The following is a 17,086-nucleotide window of genomic DNA, read 5'->3' as shown; positions in this document are numbered from 1 at the left end:
AATGAAAGCAGAATATTTTTCTTCCACAGACTTATTACATCTGAGATTGCACTGAGGAGAGGATCAAGAGAAGAGCTAGTTCCTAATTTTAGCTGCCAGAGCTAGAAGGAAGCTGCTCACAGAGTTGGAGTAATAACAAAATTAAAGACTACTAATCAGCCCACCCCCTGCTATGGCTAAGTAGGGGTATTAATACTGCAGGGTTGTTTGCATGGCTTTTTAAAAATTTCTTTTTATTTTTTAAGAGTTCATATTTTGTTTATTATACAAGGTTTGTTTGTGTACAAAAAAAGGAAAGAGAGAAGAAAATATAAAGCCAGGTCATGTGGGTAGTGCAGATAGCAACTGGGAAACATTGGACTTCATCACACTACCATGCAACCAAGTATGGAACATACTACTGTAGCTGGAGCAAATTGTGGTGGTCAGAAATTAAATCAATACCAATTTCCTTTACAGACTGCAAAGTGATCTGTTGTGCAGTTCAACTAAGACATCTGATGGTTTTACAGTCACTTTTCTCCTAAACAAGGTATATTTTACCTGTCTAGTCCACATCAAAGACTTTCATTACTGTATGAAAAAAGAATATTGGCGTTTCCCCCATCTCCCTTCTTTGTTGGGTTGCCATACTTTCTTTTATCTGTTTAATGAAGAAGAAAAAATCCCAGTAGATAAAGAACTTCATTTAGCCTTTGCTTTTTGTAAATGATTACACTTCCTTTCAACAAATGTACTGTAGCTACAGCAATAACCTGTGCTGTACTGTTCCTTAAGGAATGCAGGTTGTACCTGTGGCACTGCCAGCCAGACAAGTGTGGGGATTTCTAAAAGCAGACAGGAAGGTCAAATACTTTGGTTCTTTATTGAGGGAATCCACCTATGACTTTGGGGGTAATTCTGTTTATTGCAGAGGGTGTACACCTGTGCCCTTTACACCTACTGAGAAGTGACACCCTCAACAGTAAATCCTCAAACACCAACTTCCCTGTAACACCCTGATTTGTGTAATGGAAACGCCTCCTCTGTGAACTAATAAAAATACAGGAACTTGAGCACAGACATGCCCAGTTCTGAAACATTTTAATTTTTCTTGAGAGAGAATTTTCAAAAAACACATACTAGTACAAATACACAACCACTGCAAACTTTACTGTATTAATTTCATGCCTCCCTGAAATCAGTATAAAACATTCACCTAACTTCAAACTGATGCTTTTTCATCTACTTTGTAAAACATGCTATTGTAACATGGAAATTATGGGCAAAAGTTTGGCAATGAGGCAATGACTAGAACTGCAAGTCATTGTGACTGGGATTGTGCTGTGGATTTGGATTTCTGCTTTAGGGAGTGAGGTGGATACTGCAGTCTTGAAGATGAATTAATTTTTTCTGACCATAGTATGCTTCATTCGAAGTTTGCCAAGAGGAAAACTAAACACAGTAATGGCAGCATAATGCTAACATATTTAATACTGCTGCAGCATGGGCAGCACAGTGCTAACAGTCTTCAAAAAAAATTTAGGCTTTATTGAATTATAAAAGTCACAGCAGAAGGGAAAGATGCATCATTAAATGAAACAGTTTTAACAGCTTGAACATGTTTCCCTTTCTTTTAATGCAGTAAATTGGTGATTTATTAGCAGTAGATGACTGCTTTTCTTTGGAAAACTGATAAGATTTTTCTGTTACGACCAGGGATCAGGACTTTCTGCATTTACTTCCTTGTTTGTGAAGCAGCAGCATCAGATAAAGGACAGAGCTGTGCAGTGTCACAACCCCTGAACAGAGGCCACAGAGCCAGCCTGGCACACCAGGAAGTCTTGGAAATCTTAAATGTGAAAACCAACACCAAACCAAACCCTTTGTCATGCCCCTGTTGGTAAGAGATGAGGGTTTATTTAAACTATTTGGTAACTTGGCAGTGAAGGCCAGCACTGGTCTATATCCTGGTACCCAAACTGTCTCCAGGGCTCCCAAGCAGTGCTGTGCCACCCCATCCCACACCTTGCTCACATGGCCCTCAGTCCCCACACAGGCACGGTGGTGATGCTGCAGGACAGCTCTCCCTTGTTAGGGTGAAATCTGTCCCAGCCCAGGCTCCCCGTGCTGTGAGGGGCTCTCCCACATCCTGAGTGAGTCCTGAAGGGCAACACCTCCCCCATAATGGCTCTGGCCAGAACGTATGCACAACAAAATTATCTAAAAGTAAATGCTAATTAAACTAAACCCCTTGTTCACCTGGGCAAGGTCCAGCATAAATAGGGCTGGCACAGCCTGGTGAGGGTGTGTGATCTTTGGCCAGGGCGCGGCGCACAGGCCGAGGTGCTCTGGATGCAGTGTCACCTCACGGCTTCCCAGGGGCCATTACTGCCATGGCTGCTGCCCCATGGAGAGAGCTGTGGGCACACAAGCTGCCTCCTCCCTGTTCACAGCAGCACTGGGGGGCAACACCCACCAACCCCAGTGCCCCAGGCCAAGCCAGCTGTAGTGCTTTGATTTCTATTTCAGTTACACTTTTTATGGGATTTCATTGTCTGTGCTCCTGTATGGCATGTGGATGTGCCGGACAGCAAAGGCTTCAGACAGCAAAGGAAAACTGTGCCATGTTTGTTTAAGCTGAAAGCTTTTCCAGAAGTGTCCAACACCAAATATTGGCTGGATTCAGTGAATCATTCCCATTACTCTTGTTTGTTTTCCACAGCCAGTCCTAGGGACAGCCACCTTCTGCACTAAGGCAGACAACAACTGCAGGATGAACCATTTCCTTCAACAGGTGCATCAGCCCCCCCTCTAAGTCACTGTTTTCTGCACAAAGCCACCACTGAAGGAACCAGACAGTGCAGAACTGCACTGATAGCACCTTGTGGCAGAGAAATGCAGGGGGGCAGAAGGAGAAATGCTGACACTGGGGCTATCACATGCAAAGAAACAAAAAACCCCAACACACTCTGCCACACCACCACAAGGTCTGCAGATTTAAGGCCTTGAGGAACTACTGTAATAACAAAAATTAGCAATTCATTGTATATACACTGCAAAAAGCAGCCTTCTATTCTTCTCTTCTTCCAGAAAGCTATTTACATATAGACTACATAGAAAAATTTAGAGAAGCATGACCATAGATTCTAATGGTGGATTTCTAATAATGATTAGAACTATTAAAACACATTTCTAATGGCTTCCAACCTATACTGGAAACTCTAACAAACTAGTGACTATTTTTATTAAACTTCATAATTAATATGAAATTTGGAAGTGATATAGTTCCATGTAAATGTACTAGGTAGGGTGAGCAGAGATAGTGATTGTTAAAAAAAGTCAACATTAACTAAACCAAAATCAAGAGCAGAATGGAGTAGGAGACTAAAGACAGCAAAGGAAATAGAGAGAAATAAGAAAGTTGCTAAATAATTTCAACAGCCTCTAGATTGTTCATGGAATTAAGACTCATGGGTTTGCATGACACAGATAGGGAAGCCTTACTGTTCTCATAAACATCAGCTCATAAAATTCAACCAGTTGAATCTTTACTGTTTGAGGAACAAGGAAATAACTTGTACATTGCTTTATGGATTTATGTTGAGTAGCTGATTGGGGAGACACAGTAATTGCTCTTGGTGTATGCTACTTATATGAAAAAATATTCTATGCAGGAGACATTTTTAGGGACAGTCAGAAAAGACACAAAACCCTAACAGCTTTTACAATATTCATAATCTTTTTGAACTGCCAAAAAAAATTTTTTGATTTCTTAGATTGTGTGAAAACCCTCCCCAGAAATCCATATTAATAAAGAAAAACAGAACAGCTTACAAAGGAAAACAGATTTATTACCACAGCTGTTATGCTTCAGGACATGATAAAATAAGCAACAACCTATGACAGCAGTCACACAGTGTGACAGCAGTCACACTGCTAAATGTGCTACTAGAAACATCACTGAAATGTGGCTAAATACAAAAATTAACTAAAATTTACTTACATTTATTATTCCAATGTTGACAGATACTTAGGTCATAGTATTTGCAGCTAAAAAAAGTGAGTTATTGAAGAACAATTAATGCATCAACTTGGAGCATGGCATTTTGTTTTTGCTACAGTCCAGTAGAAATACACAGAAAGATTTTAAAATATTCTGTTTTAAAATACTTAAAACTTGTATTCCTCAGAGCTCTGTATTTTTGTGGTTCTATGATATTCAATCTTCTTGTAATGTCATTCCTTAAACACAAGCTTATTCTGAAGACTAGTAGTTCCTCTCACTCTAAAACATAAATGTTGCTGAGTCATCCTTACTAGATAAACAAATATTTATGCAACATTTAGATTATTTTTTTTCTCAGTTGAAGAAAACAGCTTCTGAAGCCAAGCCACCTTGGAATTAAGGAGACAGCTTTTCTAAATGAAGCTTGTCTTTGCTGCAGCAGAATGACCTAAAGCACTTGACTATTACTCATTTAAGGGGACTTTTCCCAATTAGCAATTGTTTCACTTTTGCTCCCTTCCTTGCAGAAAGGGATGACTTTACTGGGACCCTGCCCATTACATTCTTTCCCTGGCCAACCCATGATCAAACACACAGAAGCTTAAAGAGGAACTGCCTCTTCATAGAATCATTCCTAATTTTAATCAGCTAGTTTCTATTTGATAAAAGAGATATACCTAATAGCACGTAGAAATCTTTAAAAATATTGTTAATTGTGCAGTACATTGCAGCTTGCACTTGAACAACCTTGCACAAAGATAAGAAATTAACACTGTGTAGTTTTGGATGATGCAGATTTTCTAATTCTAGTAACTTCAAAGACATTTAATCATGAACAATATTTACCTGATTTTCATTTTCCTTCTAGCCATGCTTAACCCTTAGGTTTTGATGTTCTAAATCTGCAGTCTCAAATACAATTAGAATTAAATAAGAAGGTTAAAGAACCTATTGGACTCCTCAGTGTGTAAGTTTCAATATTTGCAGCACAACATTAGTTTTGTTAATCTGTTCTCACATTTAACAGAGACAAGGAATGCAAGTGCACTGTATGACCACATATGCTGCCATACAAAGACATCCTCTGGTTATGCCTTTAGTCTCCATACAACATTGAAATACAGAACAGAAAGTTCAGTCTCTCTGAAAGGAGACTAGGATTCCCAATTTAGAAAGGCTTTTGAATTTACATGAAATGTAAAAATTTAGAATTTATTTTATTAAAAATTAATAAAATGGCAAAACTAATGTGTTTTGAAACAAATCCTGAAATTCTACAAAAACTATAAAGGCTTTTTTGATCCATAATCACCATCTGAATACTCAAAAATTTACATCAAATGCTTATTGAAAATGATTATTTTGATTCAGATTTTTGGACTATGTGGATGCTGTATGCCAGCTTCTAAAGCAACATCAAACTCCTCATCCAGAGGCCAAAAAAATGTAGGGAGACCCTAAAAATGTAGCAGAAGCATTTCCGCACACTGATTTCAGTAGTCAAGTTTGTGCAGAAATGATTCCACTAGATTCATAGGGTACCTTTGGGAGGCAACAGAAACTTCTCACTTCGTCAGCTTTTTCACCTCTTCCAGCTCTTTTATAGGTTGCCACTGCTGATTGATTGTTACCAGCTGGAAGAAATGGAAAATATGAAAGTCAGGAAAATCCCAGTGAGCATTTACTCAACTCCCACAGCTCCCCATATCAAACACCAGCTTATTGCTGAAGAAGTTCTAGTGGCTTTACATTTTCCTTTCAGAAATATGCAACAGATGACAAAATAATTTGCTGAACAAAATCACTTGGATATTAATTAAGTAATCTGCCAAATAACTTTACTTTTCCTTATCCTAAGTGCTCTAATAAATTAAGATCTTTTTCCTTCAGGCTACAGTACTCAAACATTCTTACTCAATTCTGTAATTCAGGAACAAGTTAAGAGTAAACAGCACTTCCTTATACTCCAAGTTTCCACTGTTATCAATGGAATGGAGTAAATGGCTGTTTGGGGTGGGAATGGACATAGGACAACAAGTGCAGTATGAATTTAAGATCAGACCTACAGTGTAAGAGATGCCTATCATTAGCTAATAGAGTGAAGATATAAAGTAATCAAAGAAGTATTTGTTTCCACTTTTAACTAGATACACGTCAACTTTACACTTGTTCTCTTGTTCATATTTTACTAGTTCTCACACATTGAAAGAAGTGATTCATTGTGTTGGAAATTTATGCTATTTATACATATATTATATGTACAAATTACCTTCTGAGGCTTGGTAGGATCAATAGTTTCCCATGGTTCTGAACTGCCAATCTTGTGAATGCTTTAAAAGAAGATAAAACAGGTATTATGTTTTAAGGTGTGTCCTTGAACACATTTTCATATGAGCAGCCTATTGTCAGTAGAACTATTCACCTTGGTAAGCAGTTCCCTAAAACACAAGTTTACAGGTTTGGGCACTGTATTTTAAAATCTGGATAGGAATCAATGATAGCTTGCTTTTTTTGCAGCTTCCAAAGCACCAAGCAAGCCAGCACTGTTCACATACCATTGTGAGAAGCAAGCTGAAAAATCAAAACTGAATAAAGACACAAGGGACTTTTACCCTAACAGTTAAAATGCCTATTCCAATCACTTTAAAATAAATAAATATACTCCCAAAACCTTTAAGAGTGTAGGATTTGGCTCCAGTTATCAGCCAAGCCATTGGAATACTATCAAATACTGCTCTTTATATACAAGTCAATAGCCTGGTTGCAATATATGTGCATCTCATCTACCAATGTGATTATATGACATTCTTAATTATAACATTTAAAACTTCTTATACCTAAAGCAAAGCCCCCATAATTATTAAATCAAAAGTTAGGAAATAACTTGGACTACACTCCAAATTAATTAATTTCCTCACTGTTTACAATCTGCAGATACTTTAGTCATTATCAGTACTCCCAGCACTCTGGAACATGTGCCTGGCACAATTTCTTTTTTTCCTGTGTGTAAAACATGATAGTCAAATACTCGGTTGAATAAAACAAGTTAGGGTAAGCTCCAAGCAATAAGTTTTTGCTTACATCACATCAGATTTGTGGAAGAGGGAATAGATACAAAAAGAGAACGCCCCAGCTGCTGCGAAGGACAATATTCCGGCCAGGGGAATGAGCTGAAAGATAAAATAGAGAAAAGAGCTGACCTTATGTCCCAGCTACAGACACACGAGTAGGGGAGCAAGGGTTACACAGAACTAGGCAGGGATTACCTGTTCCTGTATATTTCCTCTATATTACTCTTTACAGCATTTCACTTTTAATACGTGAATTTCACTTTTACCTCTACATTACCCTTCTCCACACCTCACTTTTAACACATCAACTTTATGCATGTCCCATTTCCTCGGGAAACCAAGTGGCAACCCCGGTGCAGCCGCCCGAGCCCCCCGCATCCCTCCCGGCGGGCGGGTAACCACGGCCCCGACCCCTCAGGCAAACTCACTTCTTTTTTCGTTCTAAGCGTGTGCAAGATGCCCTTGCTCATGCTGGCAGCGGCTGCGGAGCGGCTCAGACAGCTCTCAGCTCTCCCCGGCTGCGGCAGGAGGTGCCGGCCGGACCCGCCCCGCGCTCTTTGAGCCCAAAGCCCTGAGGGGCGGCACAGCGCACCCCCGGGGGACAGCGCCCCCCGGCGGCCGGACAGAGCGGGCCCTGAGGGGCGGCACAGCGCGCCCCCCGGCGGCCGGACAGAGCGGGCCCTGAGGGGCGGCACAGCGCGCCCCCCAGCGGCCGGACAGAGCGGGCCCTGAGGGGACACAGCGTACCCCCCGGCGGCCGGACAGAGCGGGCCCTGAGGGGGGGACAGCGCGCCCCCCGGCGGCCGGACAGAGCGGGCCCTGAGGGGGGACACAGCGCGCCCCCCGGCGGCCGGACAGAGCGGGCCCTGAGGGGGGGAACAGCGCGCCCCCCGGCGGCCGGACAGAGCGGGCCCTGAGGGGGGACACAGCGCGCCCCCCGGCGGCCGGACAGAGCAGGCCCTGAGGGGCAGCAGAGCGCGAAGCGGGCCCGCGGGCCGGCAGCGCCCCCTGCAGGTGCCGGAGGGAGCGGCCGGACAGAGCCTGTGCCGGTCCCGCGCCAGCCCTTCTCTCCCCGTGCCTGCAGCACTCCAACCTGGCTTCTCTGCTTCTCCTTTGTCCTCCTGTCTGTCCCCTCCTCCAGGTACCTAGGCAAACGCCCTGAGCTGCCTCTGCAGAGCTCGGAGAGCTGCCTATAGTGACCACAAGAGGAGCCCAGTGTCACTGGGTCCTCTCGCGCTGCAGCAAAAGCTCAACCCAGGCCCAGGTTCTCATCACTGTCCTGTGTTCCACAGCTCCTCTCACTTCCCAATATCATTTCCCAATATCCCTCTCTGAGCAAAACTACCAGGGGCAGGCTGGAGGTGAGAGCAGGTGACTCCATCCATTGGTTTCTCCCCTTCTCCCTTGCCCGCTGGAAAGCAGTGAGAGGAAGGAGAGGCTGCCTGCACTGCATGTTCTGCTACTCCCAGCAGCAAGGAACAGACATGATAGGGCACAAGGAGCTCAGCTGGTCCTTCTAGGGAGCAGGTGTGGAAATGCAGCAGCAGCATCTTGGAGGAGCTGGCAGCATCTTACTGTAACAACTTTGAGATGCAGCAATTCCAATGCAAACTCTCCAACACTGGGAAGCCAAACAGTTTTCATACTTTTTCTCAGCACTGCTGCTGAGAAACCTTTGTGTATTTATGAGCACTCTCTATTTGTTGCTACCAATAAAGCTACAGGATGGTCCCTTCTATAAATTGGTGATGAAAGCCAAGCTGTAGGGCAGTTGTTTGTACCTGAGCCCTTTCCTAGGTTACAACAGCTTCTACTACTGCCTTTCGCCTTGCTCAGCCACCAACTGCCTTGGAAGTTCCTTTTGTGATCCATCTCACTATAAACCACACTCAGTGCAGTCCCTAGTGTGCCTGTTATGAGAAAGAAATAATTGTTAATGGGCTTATAATTTCTGAACCTTGGCTAAAATAAGGAACGGTCTTTGAGAGTGGTGTACTTTGTTCTCGAGCATTTTCACTGGGAAAAAGAAAAGGTAATAAAAAATAATAAAAACCTTCCTACTCTAGTAAGTTAAAATGCACACTTACATACATGTAATACCAATTTCCTTAGAAGTGTCTGTGTATTTTAGAAGGCAACCCACAAAAATGTATTGACAAGGAATGACTGGGTGGGGAAAATAATTCTGCAGAAATTGTCATTATGCAAACTCCCTTTTCTAAAGAAGAAATTATAGTTTGAGTTGATTACATACTTGGTGTCTGCTTACTAAATCCTGTTTGTACAGTAAGCAGTAACTAATCCAAAATTACTCCCCAAACCCCTGACTTCCAGACCTACACCAAGGAGTTAAGCACTGGCAACCCTTCCACTGCCACTGTATTTTGGAATCTGCTTGTAAGAATGTAAGCCTAGACAGGCACATATAAAACACTTTACATTTTATATAGAGTGAGACTTCTTCCTATTTAATTTCCCAAAAGCTTTTCTATTTCCTATGTATTTGCTGTCTTCTGGACACTTCACAACACATTTTACATTTTCTTACTATGCCATTTTTGTAATTAAAAGTAGGAAATCTACAGTAACACTAAGCTGTTCCATAGTGTTTTATCTAAGTATTTCAATTACTTGTTTCATCAGATGTAAACCTACCCAAAGCAAACAAGATTTTAATTTATTATTCATTATTTAAATTACAGAAATTTTCAAAAGTGACACTTTACTGTATTTCACACTCCCTGAAAACTACAGTAAGTACAATTTTAAAAAGCAGGAAAGATGCAAACCTTTTAAAAATCTTTGTAATATATTTGAAAATACTTATGCCACTCCTTTATAGATTCAAGAGGCTAATTCTTGATTAGAGAATTTTTCATAAAATTCCAAGTCTTTTATGGTTAAAGATGGTTTTACAGTCTGCAATGATTTCACAAAATGTTCCTGTTTTACAGCAGTGGCTTCGAGTCCATTCTCTTGCAATGCCAACAAAGCAGCCTTTAAAAGAAAAAAAAAACAACTTAGTCCTTATCATGTTTTAAATTGTAAAGAGTACTGTAAGTACTCTAAAATATTTTACAAGGAACAAAGCATTAGTTAAAGCATCTGAAAACAGCACTGTATAACTTATGGTTATTTAGCAAGAGATAAAGATCCAGGTAGGGTTACCATAACTTTTTATTTAAAGAACGAACCCTTGGTCAGTTCTTCTGTTTTAACCATTCTCTTTGGATTTTCAATGCAAATTGGCAAAGCATCTCTACTACACATGGCTCAGTAACATCTATGAGTTAACTCTTTTTTCATTCAAAGTTGTTATTTAGAGTTTATTTCACAGATGAGCCAGGAATATTTCTTACCTCCTTGCACAGGTTTTCAATATCAGCTCCAGAAAAGAGGTTTGTCAGGACTGCCACATCTTCTAATGACACATCAGTATCTAATGGAATTTTTTCAGTGCAGATTTTCAAAATGGAAAGTCTTCCCTGTAAATTGGTGCATATTATGCAAGAAAACAAAACCAACCAAACAAAAAATTAATCTTTTTTCAAAGCAGTACCAAACTTGAAATTAGAGCCAAGGAAAATCCAGAAAAGCACAAAATCTACCAGGCTTTGGTGGAAGAATAAAATGCTACTAATGGAGATAATACACTTCTGGTTGTCTCAAATATTTAAGTTCTATTATTCACAGTCACTGCTTGCTTCATGAAAACGCAGTATTTTAGGCTGAACAGGCCTGATTTGACATGCTTTGGGACAACTTTTTTTTGTGAAGCTCAGGACAAATAGCTACACTAGCCTTAGGAACAGTACACAAGAATTATTTGAAGCAAGGACAGACAACTTATTTTGATATTTCCTGAACTGTAGCTTGATTTAGTAAATATACATTTTCCCTATTTTCCAGATGCAATATGATAACTACCTACGCCAGTTAAAATGCTATTGGTGTTTAAAATACAAATATCTTTATGACTTTTAAATTTTTTTCATTGTACCTTGAATTTGTTGACTGATCTCCAGTGAAACACCCATCAGTTGTGAAGGATGTTACAGAAATATACCCCCTTTGCTCTTAAAGCATGCTGGCAATCAACATCTCTCCCTTTAAAGCCATGCATAGATGTGTAATACCTTCAGATCTGGAGGTGGAATATAAATCATCTTGTCCAGCCTTCCAGGACGGAGCAAGGCATCATCCAACATATCTGGTCTATTTGTTGCAGCAACTACCATGAAATCCTTGTTTAAAGTTTCCTGAAACTCTAGCTGAGTAAGAGATCATGTAAACAAATTAGTGCAACATGGTTGAGATAGATATTATCAAAAGATATTAGTTAACTACTAATGAGAAGAGGGGAAGGGCAAAAAGATAATGTAATTTTACATTTTACTTTCCCTACAATATTAGTATTTTATCTTTCTTGAGGTAAAAAAATGACTTGCAGGGCAGATTACATGACAAAGAAGAAATATAGTTAGTATCTGCCTTGGCAATACATAAAGACTTTCCTTTGGCCAGATTGTAATGAAGAACATTTTATATGCAAAAAAAATGAGTATCCTACAATTATTCCCCCAAAGAGTATCATAATAAGAAAGAATTTATATACAAAAAAAGCTAAATATTAAATGTTGTGAACAATTCACTGACAAGGGAAGGTACAAGTTTAAGTAACTAACAGATCATAACTGTGCTGCTTTATATGCATCACATGTGAGAAAGAGCTGCAAATGAAGCAGGGGAAGGACTTAGAAAAAGTAAGCTCAGGGAGGAACTTACTTAAGAGTAAAAATCACACAATCAATCTAAAAAATTACTTTAGTGCCAATAAAAGGATTTTTGTGACAGAAGATGAACACTCAACTAGTAATGCCTGTGTGGGTATTTTGGTCAAACAAAGCCTCACCGAGGAACAGTGTATGTAAAAACAATCAGCAGCCTATATACAGTATCCTCTAAAAACTAGTAATTATGACAGAGCAAAACAGCTTCTTGCATGTTTTTAAGTCCAAAGATTTAAAGATTAAAATGTGAATGCAAACAACTAAAATTTTTGAAATAGCTGGACAGCACTTCTCATTCTTCCTGTACAGAAAAGGGAGCATAAATACCTTTCTTTCCTCGTCACTTTGCTCTTGGCACTGAGCCTCAAGCTGTAGCTTGCCTCCTCTTCTTTCTGTAACCTTCAGCCCAATCCCATCCAATTCATTGAGAAGCACAGAGAGAACCCTCTCTGAGACACCATGGCCAGTTCTGCAGAGTGCCCGAGATCCCAAGATGGAATCAATCTCATCCAGGAATATTATTGCTGGAGTATTTGCTCTTGCTTGGCGAAAAACCTTTTCAACAAATTGTAATAAAATAAAACATTAATGCCTGAAAAAAGAATCCCAGAATATACCCTGTATTTTACTTAACTTTAAAGGTACATTTGTAATGATTCTTAAGAGCTGTTCTGGCTTACATTTACCTTTGGCAAATTCTGCTTCTTTTTTATATTCCTAAATGAACTGAAAATAAAAGGGTAGGCATTTGAAGTCTGATATTGGTGTAATTTCAGAGATAGTTTCTCTCTTTATCTACATGTGAATCTCTAAGCCATTTCTATTTTATAATCAGATGAGAGCACTATCATCTTTTCAACAACAAAATTAAGGTCTAACTAATACTTTACAAAAAGCAACCAAAAATACACTACAGAACTTTACATAAATTAAAAACTGTACCTGAGACAAAATCTTCTCTGAATCTCCAACATAAGGTGAGAAGAGGTCAGCACCACTCACAGAGAGAAAGGAACAGTGACAACTCGTGGCCACAGCCCTCACCAGCGTGGTTTTGGCACACCCAGAGGGCCCATAGAGAAGAATCCCCTTGGGATGAGACAGGCCCATCCTGGCAAATGCCTCAGGAAATTTCATAGGCCACTCAATACTCTGGCAGTACATAAAAAAGAGATGAAATTCTTAGTGACAACCAATCAATAAAACTGCCAAGTACAAAATTTCCTCTCCTTGATACAAACATTAATTGGAAATTGGGGAATAGCGATTTAGTCTTTCTTCATATATTGCCCCCTGCTTAAACTTTCTATTTGAAACAGAACTAAAAGCATTCCTGAAGAGATAACAGCCAAGAGCCATCCCTGGATAAATATTCAGGAATGGACAAATTATCTTGCTACAAGTATTTTTCAGCTACTAAAAACATGCCTATTTTCCCATATTATTATGCTTGGTGGTGGTATCTTGAGATTACAAGATTACACTGTAATAATGGTTAAAATACAATTTATAATCAGGTAATTTGCAAAATAAATACTTTTCATAATGCCAGGTACAGAATACCTTGGAGTACATTTTAGAAATTAGTTATTTATCTAAATAAGTTTAATACATTACCTGTTTTAACTTTAATTTCACATCTTCAAGGCCACCAATTTGCTCCCAAGTTACAGGTTTACACTCTGTTAGTCCAACTGCACTTCGAAAAGAGGATGGTTGAATTTTTTTAAAAGCTTCTTGGAAATCTCCCATGGTAATCCTGTTTTCAGTTTTAGCTGAATCCTGAAAAATAAGCCCAGATACAGAATATTAACAACATTTTAATGCAATATTTAAATGCTGCATTAATATGCAAAAAGCTTCACATAAGGCTAAATGCAACTAATAAGGAAGTAAATTCCTGACCTAATGAGCTTAAACACTGCAGACACAAAAATGCAACATAAAGTAAAATATATCCTCTTTAATACCAAGTTTTTACACAGGAAAAAAGCCAGTTTTAACAGAAATTAATATTTCCGAGAAAACTACTAGCCCCTAAATTATAGCTCCATTAGGCAGTGATCTGCTAAATCAAATAGTTGCTTTCAGGGTTAACATACATTACATCCTACAATCTTATGAATAGAAATAAAAAAGTTGCAAAATCCATTTTCACCACATACTGAAGAATGTATTTTATCTCAAACAGGCTTACAAAATACCACTATTAAACCACAGATGCAGTAACTGAACTAAGGTGAGAACTTAGAGCAAAACCAACATATTTATAATATGCTTGGTGTGACTCTTCAACTTGTTGAGCTTTTCAAGTAAATTATTAATGAGGAAAGGGCAGTACCAACATTACTGACATTGTTCTTGACTGATTTGCAACCATACCCAAGAGCTGTGGGACACAGCCTGCATGGCAGCTTCTCTGCAGAGTGCTGTAAGGTCAGCTCCAACATACCCAGTGGTCATTTCTGCCAGCTTAGCCAAATCAACCTCTGCAGAAATGGGCATGTCAGATGTCAGCAACTGCAGGATGGATCTTCTCTGTGTAACTGTTGGGGTCCCAATAATAACCTAAACCAAACAGAATAAACAAAAATTTTAAGTAGATAATTTGCCATATGCATTTATTTTACAGACCTAAGCAAGCAATTTTGTCCCTTCTTTATACTGGCTACTGAAAATTTATAAATACTTATATCCCAACTAAAGAGTTTTACAGGAAACCTATTGCCAGCACTATACAAATTACAAGTATTTAAAATGCCATTTACATTCCAAGGGAACAGTGTTTGCATAAAGAGTTTTTGATAAGACACTCAGATAGCATTTATCTAGTCCTGTAACACTGAAATAATAATTTCCTTATATCACAAGCACTAAATTAGATTAATATGATAGGAAAAAATGAAATAGATAAACATTAATATAATATTGAAAACCTGGTAAAACTTCATCCTAAAAATACATCTCAACAATCTATAAATATCAGAAAATTAAAGAACTCGATTAAACTGGTGGAGGAGTGGGTTTAGCCAGGAAAATAAACAATACAAGCACAAGCACTGTGTGCTGTATAACTGCATGTGGTTTTCTTCTTTGGACTACTAGGCTAATGGAAGTTTTCCAGAGTACACCCAACCTCTGTTACTGAAACCTGAATAGAAGTTTTGACACAACAGGTTACTAGTTCTCTGTCACAATTAATTTTTAAGGAGAAATACACGAATGTTCAATCTAGGATTTAAATGGAAAAAAATCCAGTCTTGTAAAGCTAAGCATCTGTAAACAAACAAACCCCCTGAAGATCAGGTCAATGTCTCTATAATAAAGAAATAAAAAGACTCCTCCCATCCATTTTCACGTATATGAAGCTCTCAGTGTTCTGAGCAAAAAACCACAAAATAACCATACCAAATTTGCAGCAAACTACAGACAGAAACAAGACACCTGTCCCAACCTGTAGAATCCCACTATGAAACATGACTAGAAGATATTAATAAAACTATGAACAGCCCCCTTCCAACTCAATAAGGAAAGAAAAATGCGAGTGTATGATCAGCAGGGTTTATTTACCTCTCTGTCAAATCTGCCAGGTCTCCTCAGCGCAGGCTCCAGGGCATCAGGCCTGTTTGTGGCTGCCACAATGACCATCCTGCCCTCACTGCCCACACCGTCCAGCAGCGTCAGCAACTGAGCAACTATCCGATCCTCAGGAGCATTGTTTGAACTTCCTCGCTTTGGGCATAAAGAATCAATCTCGTCAAAAAACAGAATGGTTGGGCCCTCGCTTGACATCTCTCTGCCCTTTTCAAAGACTCTTCGCAAATTCTCTTCACCTTCCCCTGGTCTTGAACCATGGAGGGCTGGGCCACTGATGCCCAGCAGATACGCACCCAGCTCTTTTGCTACTGCCTTTACCAGGAGCGTTTTCCCTACACCTGGGGGCCCAATTAACAGCACTCCATTCGGGACAGAAAGACCCAGCTTCTTGAAAGTTTTTGGAAAGCGGAAAGGCAAATCAATCATTTCTTTCAAAGACTTCCCCACATCATCCAGTCCTGCAATTTGAGTTTTGGCAGTGTCTTCTGATAGATGTCGGTACCATTCTAAAGTGATCACCTCCTTAATTTTTATGCTTGTTTGGGGAGTTATCAATCCAGCTCCTTCCTCCAAAGGAGACGCAGACAGTATTTCAACATACACCACGGGATTTTCGGGACTTGGGGCGACAGTAACAACATAACCTGGCGAAACATACACATTTCTTAGCAGTTCTCGGATAGTCTCCTGCAACACCGCTCTGGCAATGGACTTTTTCAGCGCGGCGCTCTTGAGGACCACTCTGAGGGTCGCTGCTCGCAGGGGTCCGTGCGGCAGCAGCCGCAGCCGGTCCAAGCTCAGCGAGAGCCCGCGCAGCTCCCGGCCCGGCAGCCCCGCCGTGCTGCAGCTCAGGTCGGCCTGCAGGTACCCGTCCGCCAGGTCGTGCCGGGGCCACGCCGTGCACACACAGCAGCCGCCGGGCAAGGAGATCCTCAGCGGGGCGCCGATCCTGGCTCCCAGCAAGGAGAGCGCGGCAGGTCCCAAGCGGCACCGCTGCGTGCCCTCATCTCGCGGGTCCAGCGGGAGCAGCTTTAAGACTGCCGCCTCCATCGCTGCCTCCGAGAGGGAGGGCAGCAACCCTCCCTGCTCTGCGCGAGCCCGTCGGCTCCTTACTCACCGCGTCTGGCCCTCCCGCGGGGCTCCCGCTCCGCCACCGCCCGGCGCACCGCGGCCGCCCGGCACTGCCGAGCCGGGGCGGGCGGGACGGGACGGGACGGGACCCCGGGTGGGGAGCGGACGGGCCGGAGGGCAGCCGAGCCGCGCGCGCGCTGACAGGCGGCCCCGCGCATGCGCCACAGCGGAGCACGCGCACTGTGCCCCGCCTCAGCCCCCTCAGCCTCGCGGAATGAATTCGGTGGGAATGGAGCTCCGAGATCATCGAATGCAGGCTGTGTTTAACCACCGTGTCAGTCTGACCGCGGCACTCAGTGCCATGTCCAGTCTGTCCTTAAACACAGCCCGGGACGGTGATTCCTGAACGGTTCATTCCATATCTAGTCGCTCTTCCTGTGAAGGATTTTTTCCTAATATTCAACTTAAACCTTCCCTGGTGCGGCTTGAGTTCTGTGGCCTTTTGTCCTGTCTGGGAGAAGAGGCCAAGCCCCACCTGGCCTCAGCCTCCTTTCAGAGAGTTGTGGAGA

The 17,086-nt window shown here is 41.2% G+C and overlaps 2 protein-coding genes across 2 annotated transcripts; both read right to left on the bottom strand.

Annotated features, from left to right (window-relative positions):
* Positions 1–3,812: 3,812 nt before the first annotated feature.
* C13H15orf48 (chromosome 13 C15orf48 homolog) lies at positions 3,813–7,574 on the bottom strand. The gene is made up of 4 exons (XM_058033770.1): positions 7,488–7,574; positions 7,070–7,158; positions 6,258–6,318; positions 3,813–5,622 (listed from the first exon to the last, which is right to left on the bottom strand). The coding sequence occupies exons 1-4, from the start codon at positions 7,527–7,529 to the stop codon at positions 5,554–5,556; spliced, it is 261 nt and encodes an 86-aa protein (XP_057889753.1). The 5' UTR covers positions 7,530–7,574; the 3' UTR covers positions 3,813–5,553.
* A 2,129-nt stretch (positions 7,575–9,703) lies between these two features.
* Positions 9,704–16,529, bottom strand: AFG2B (AFG2 AAA ATPase homolog B). The gene is made up of 8 exons (XM_058033769.1): positions 15,420–16,529; positions 14,232–14,417; positions 13,467–13,631; positions 12,792–13,001; positions 12,177–12,404; positions 11,196–11,330; positions 10,419–10,544; positions 9,704–10,056 (listed from the first exon to the last, which is right to left on the bottom strand). The coding sequence occupies exons 1-8, from the start codon at positions 16,494–16,496 to the stop codon at positions 9,904–9,906; spliced, it is 2,280 nt and encodes a 759-aa protein (XP_057889752.1). The 5' UTR covers positions 16,497–16,529; the 3' UTR covers positions 9,704–9,903.
* Between the last annotated feature and the right edge of the window lie 557 nt (positions 16,530–17,086).

This window comes from Melospiza georgiana, chromosome 13, assembly GCF_028018845.1.
Source record: "Melospiza georgiana isolate bMelGeo1 chromosome 13, bMelGeo1.pri, whole genome shotgun sequence".
NCBI classification, from domain to species: Eukaryota; Metazoa; Chordata; class Aves; order Passeriformes; family Passerellidae; genus Melospiza; species Melospiza georgiana.
This window is presented reverse-complemented; position numbering and strand designations above follow the sequence as displayed.

Excerpts from the sequence above, each read along its gene's own strand:
- AFG2B (XM_058033769.1), bottom strand. The coding sequence starts at position 16,496 with ATGGAGGCGGCAGTCTTAAAGCTGCTCCCGCTGGACCCGCGAGATGAG. Across the intron at positions 13,632-14,231 it reads CTGTGTCCCACAGCTCTTGG|GATTCAGCTAAAACTGAAAA; the intron begins GTATGGTTGCAA and ends CTTATTTTTCAG. Across the intron at positions 13,002-13,466 it reads TGAAATTAAAGTTAAAACAG|AGTATTGAGTGGCCTATGAA; the intron begins GTAATGTATTAA and ends ATGTACTGCCAG.
- C13H15orf48 (XM_058033770.1), bottom strand. The coding sequence starts at position 7,529 with ATGAGCAAGGGCATCTTGCACACGCTTAGAACGAAAAAAGAA. Across the intron at positions 7,159-7,487 it reads CGCTTAGAACGAAAAAAGAA|CTCATTCCCCTGGCCGGAAT; the intron begins GTGAGTTTGCCT and ends TTTATCTTTCAG. Across the intron at positions 5,623-6,257 it reads ATCCTACCAAGCCTCAGAAG|CTGGTAACAATCAATCAGCA; the intron begins GTAATTTGTACA and ends CATTTCTTCCAG.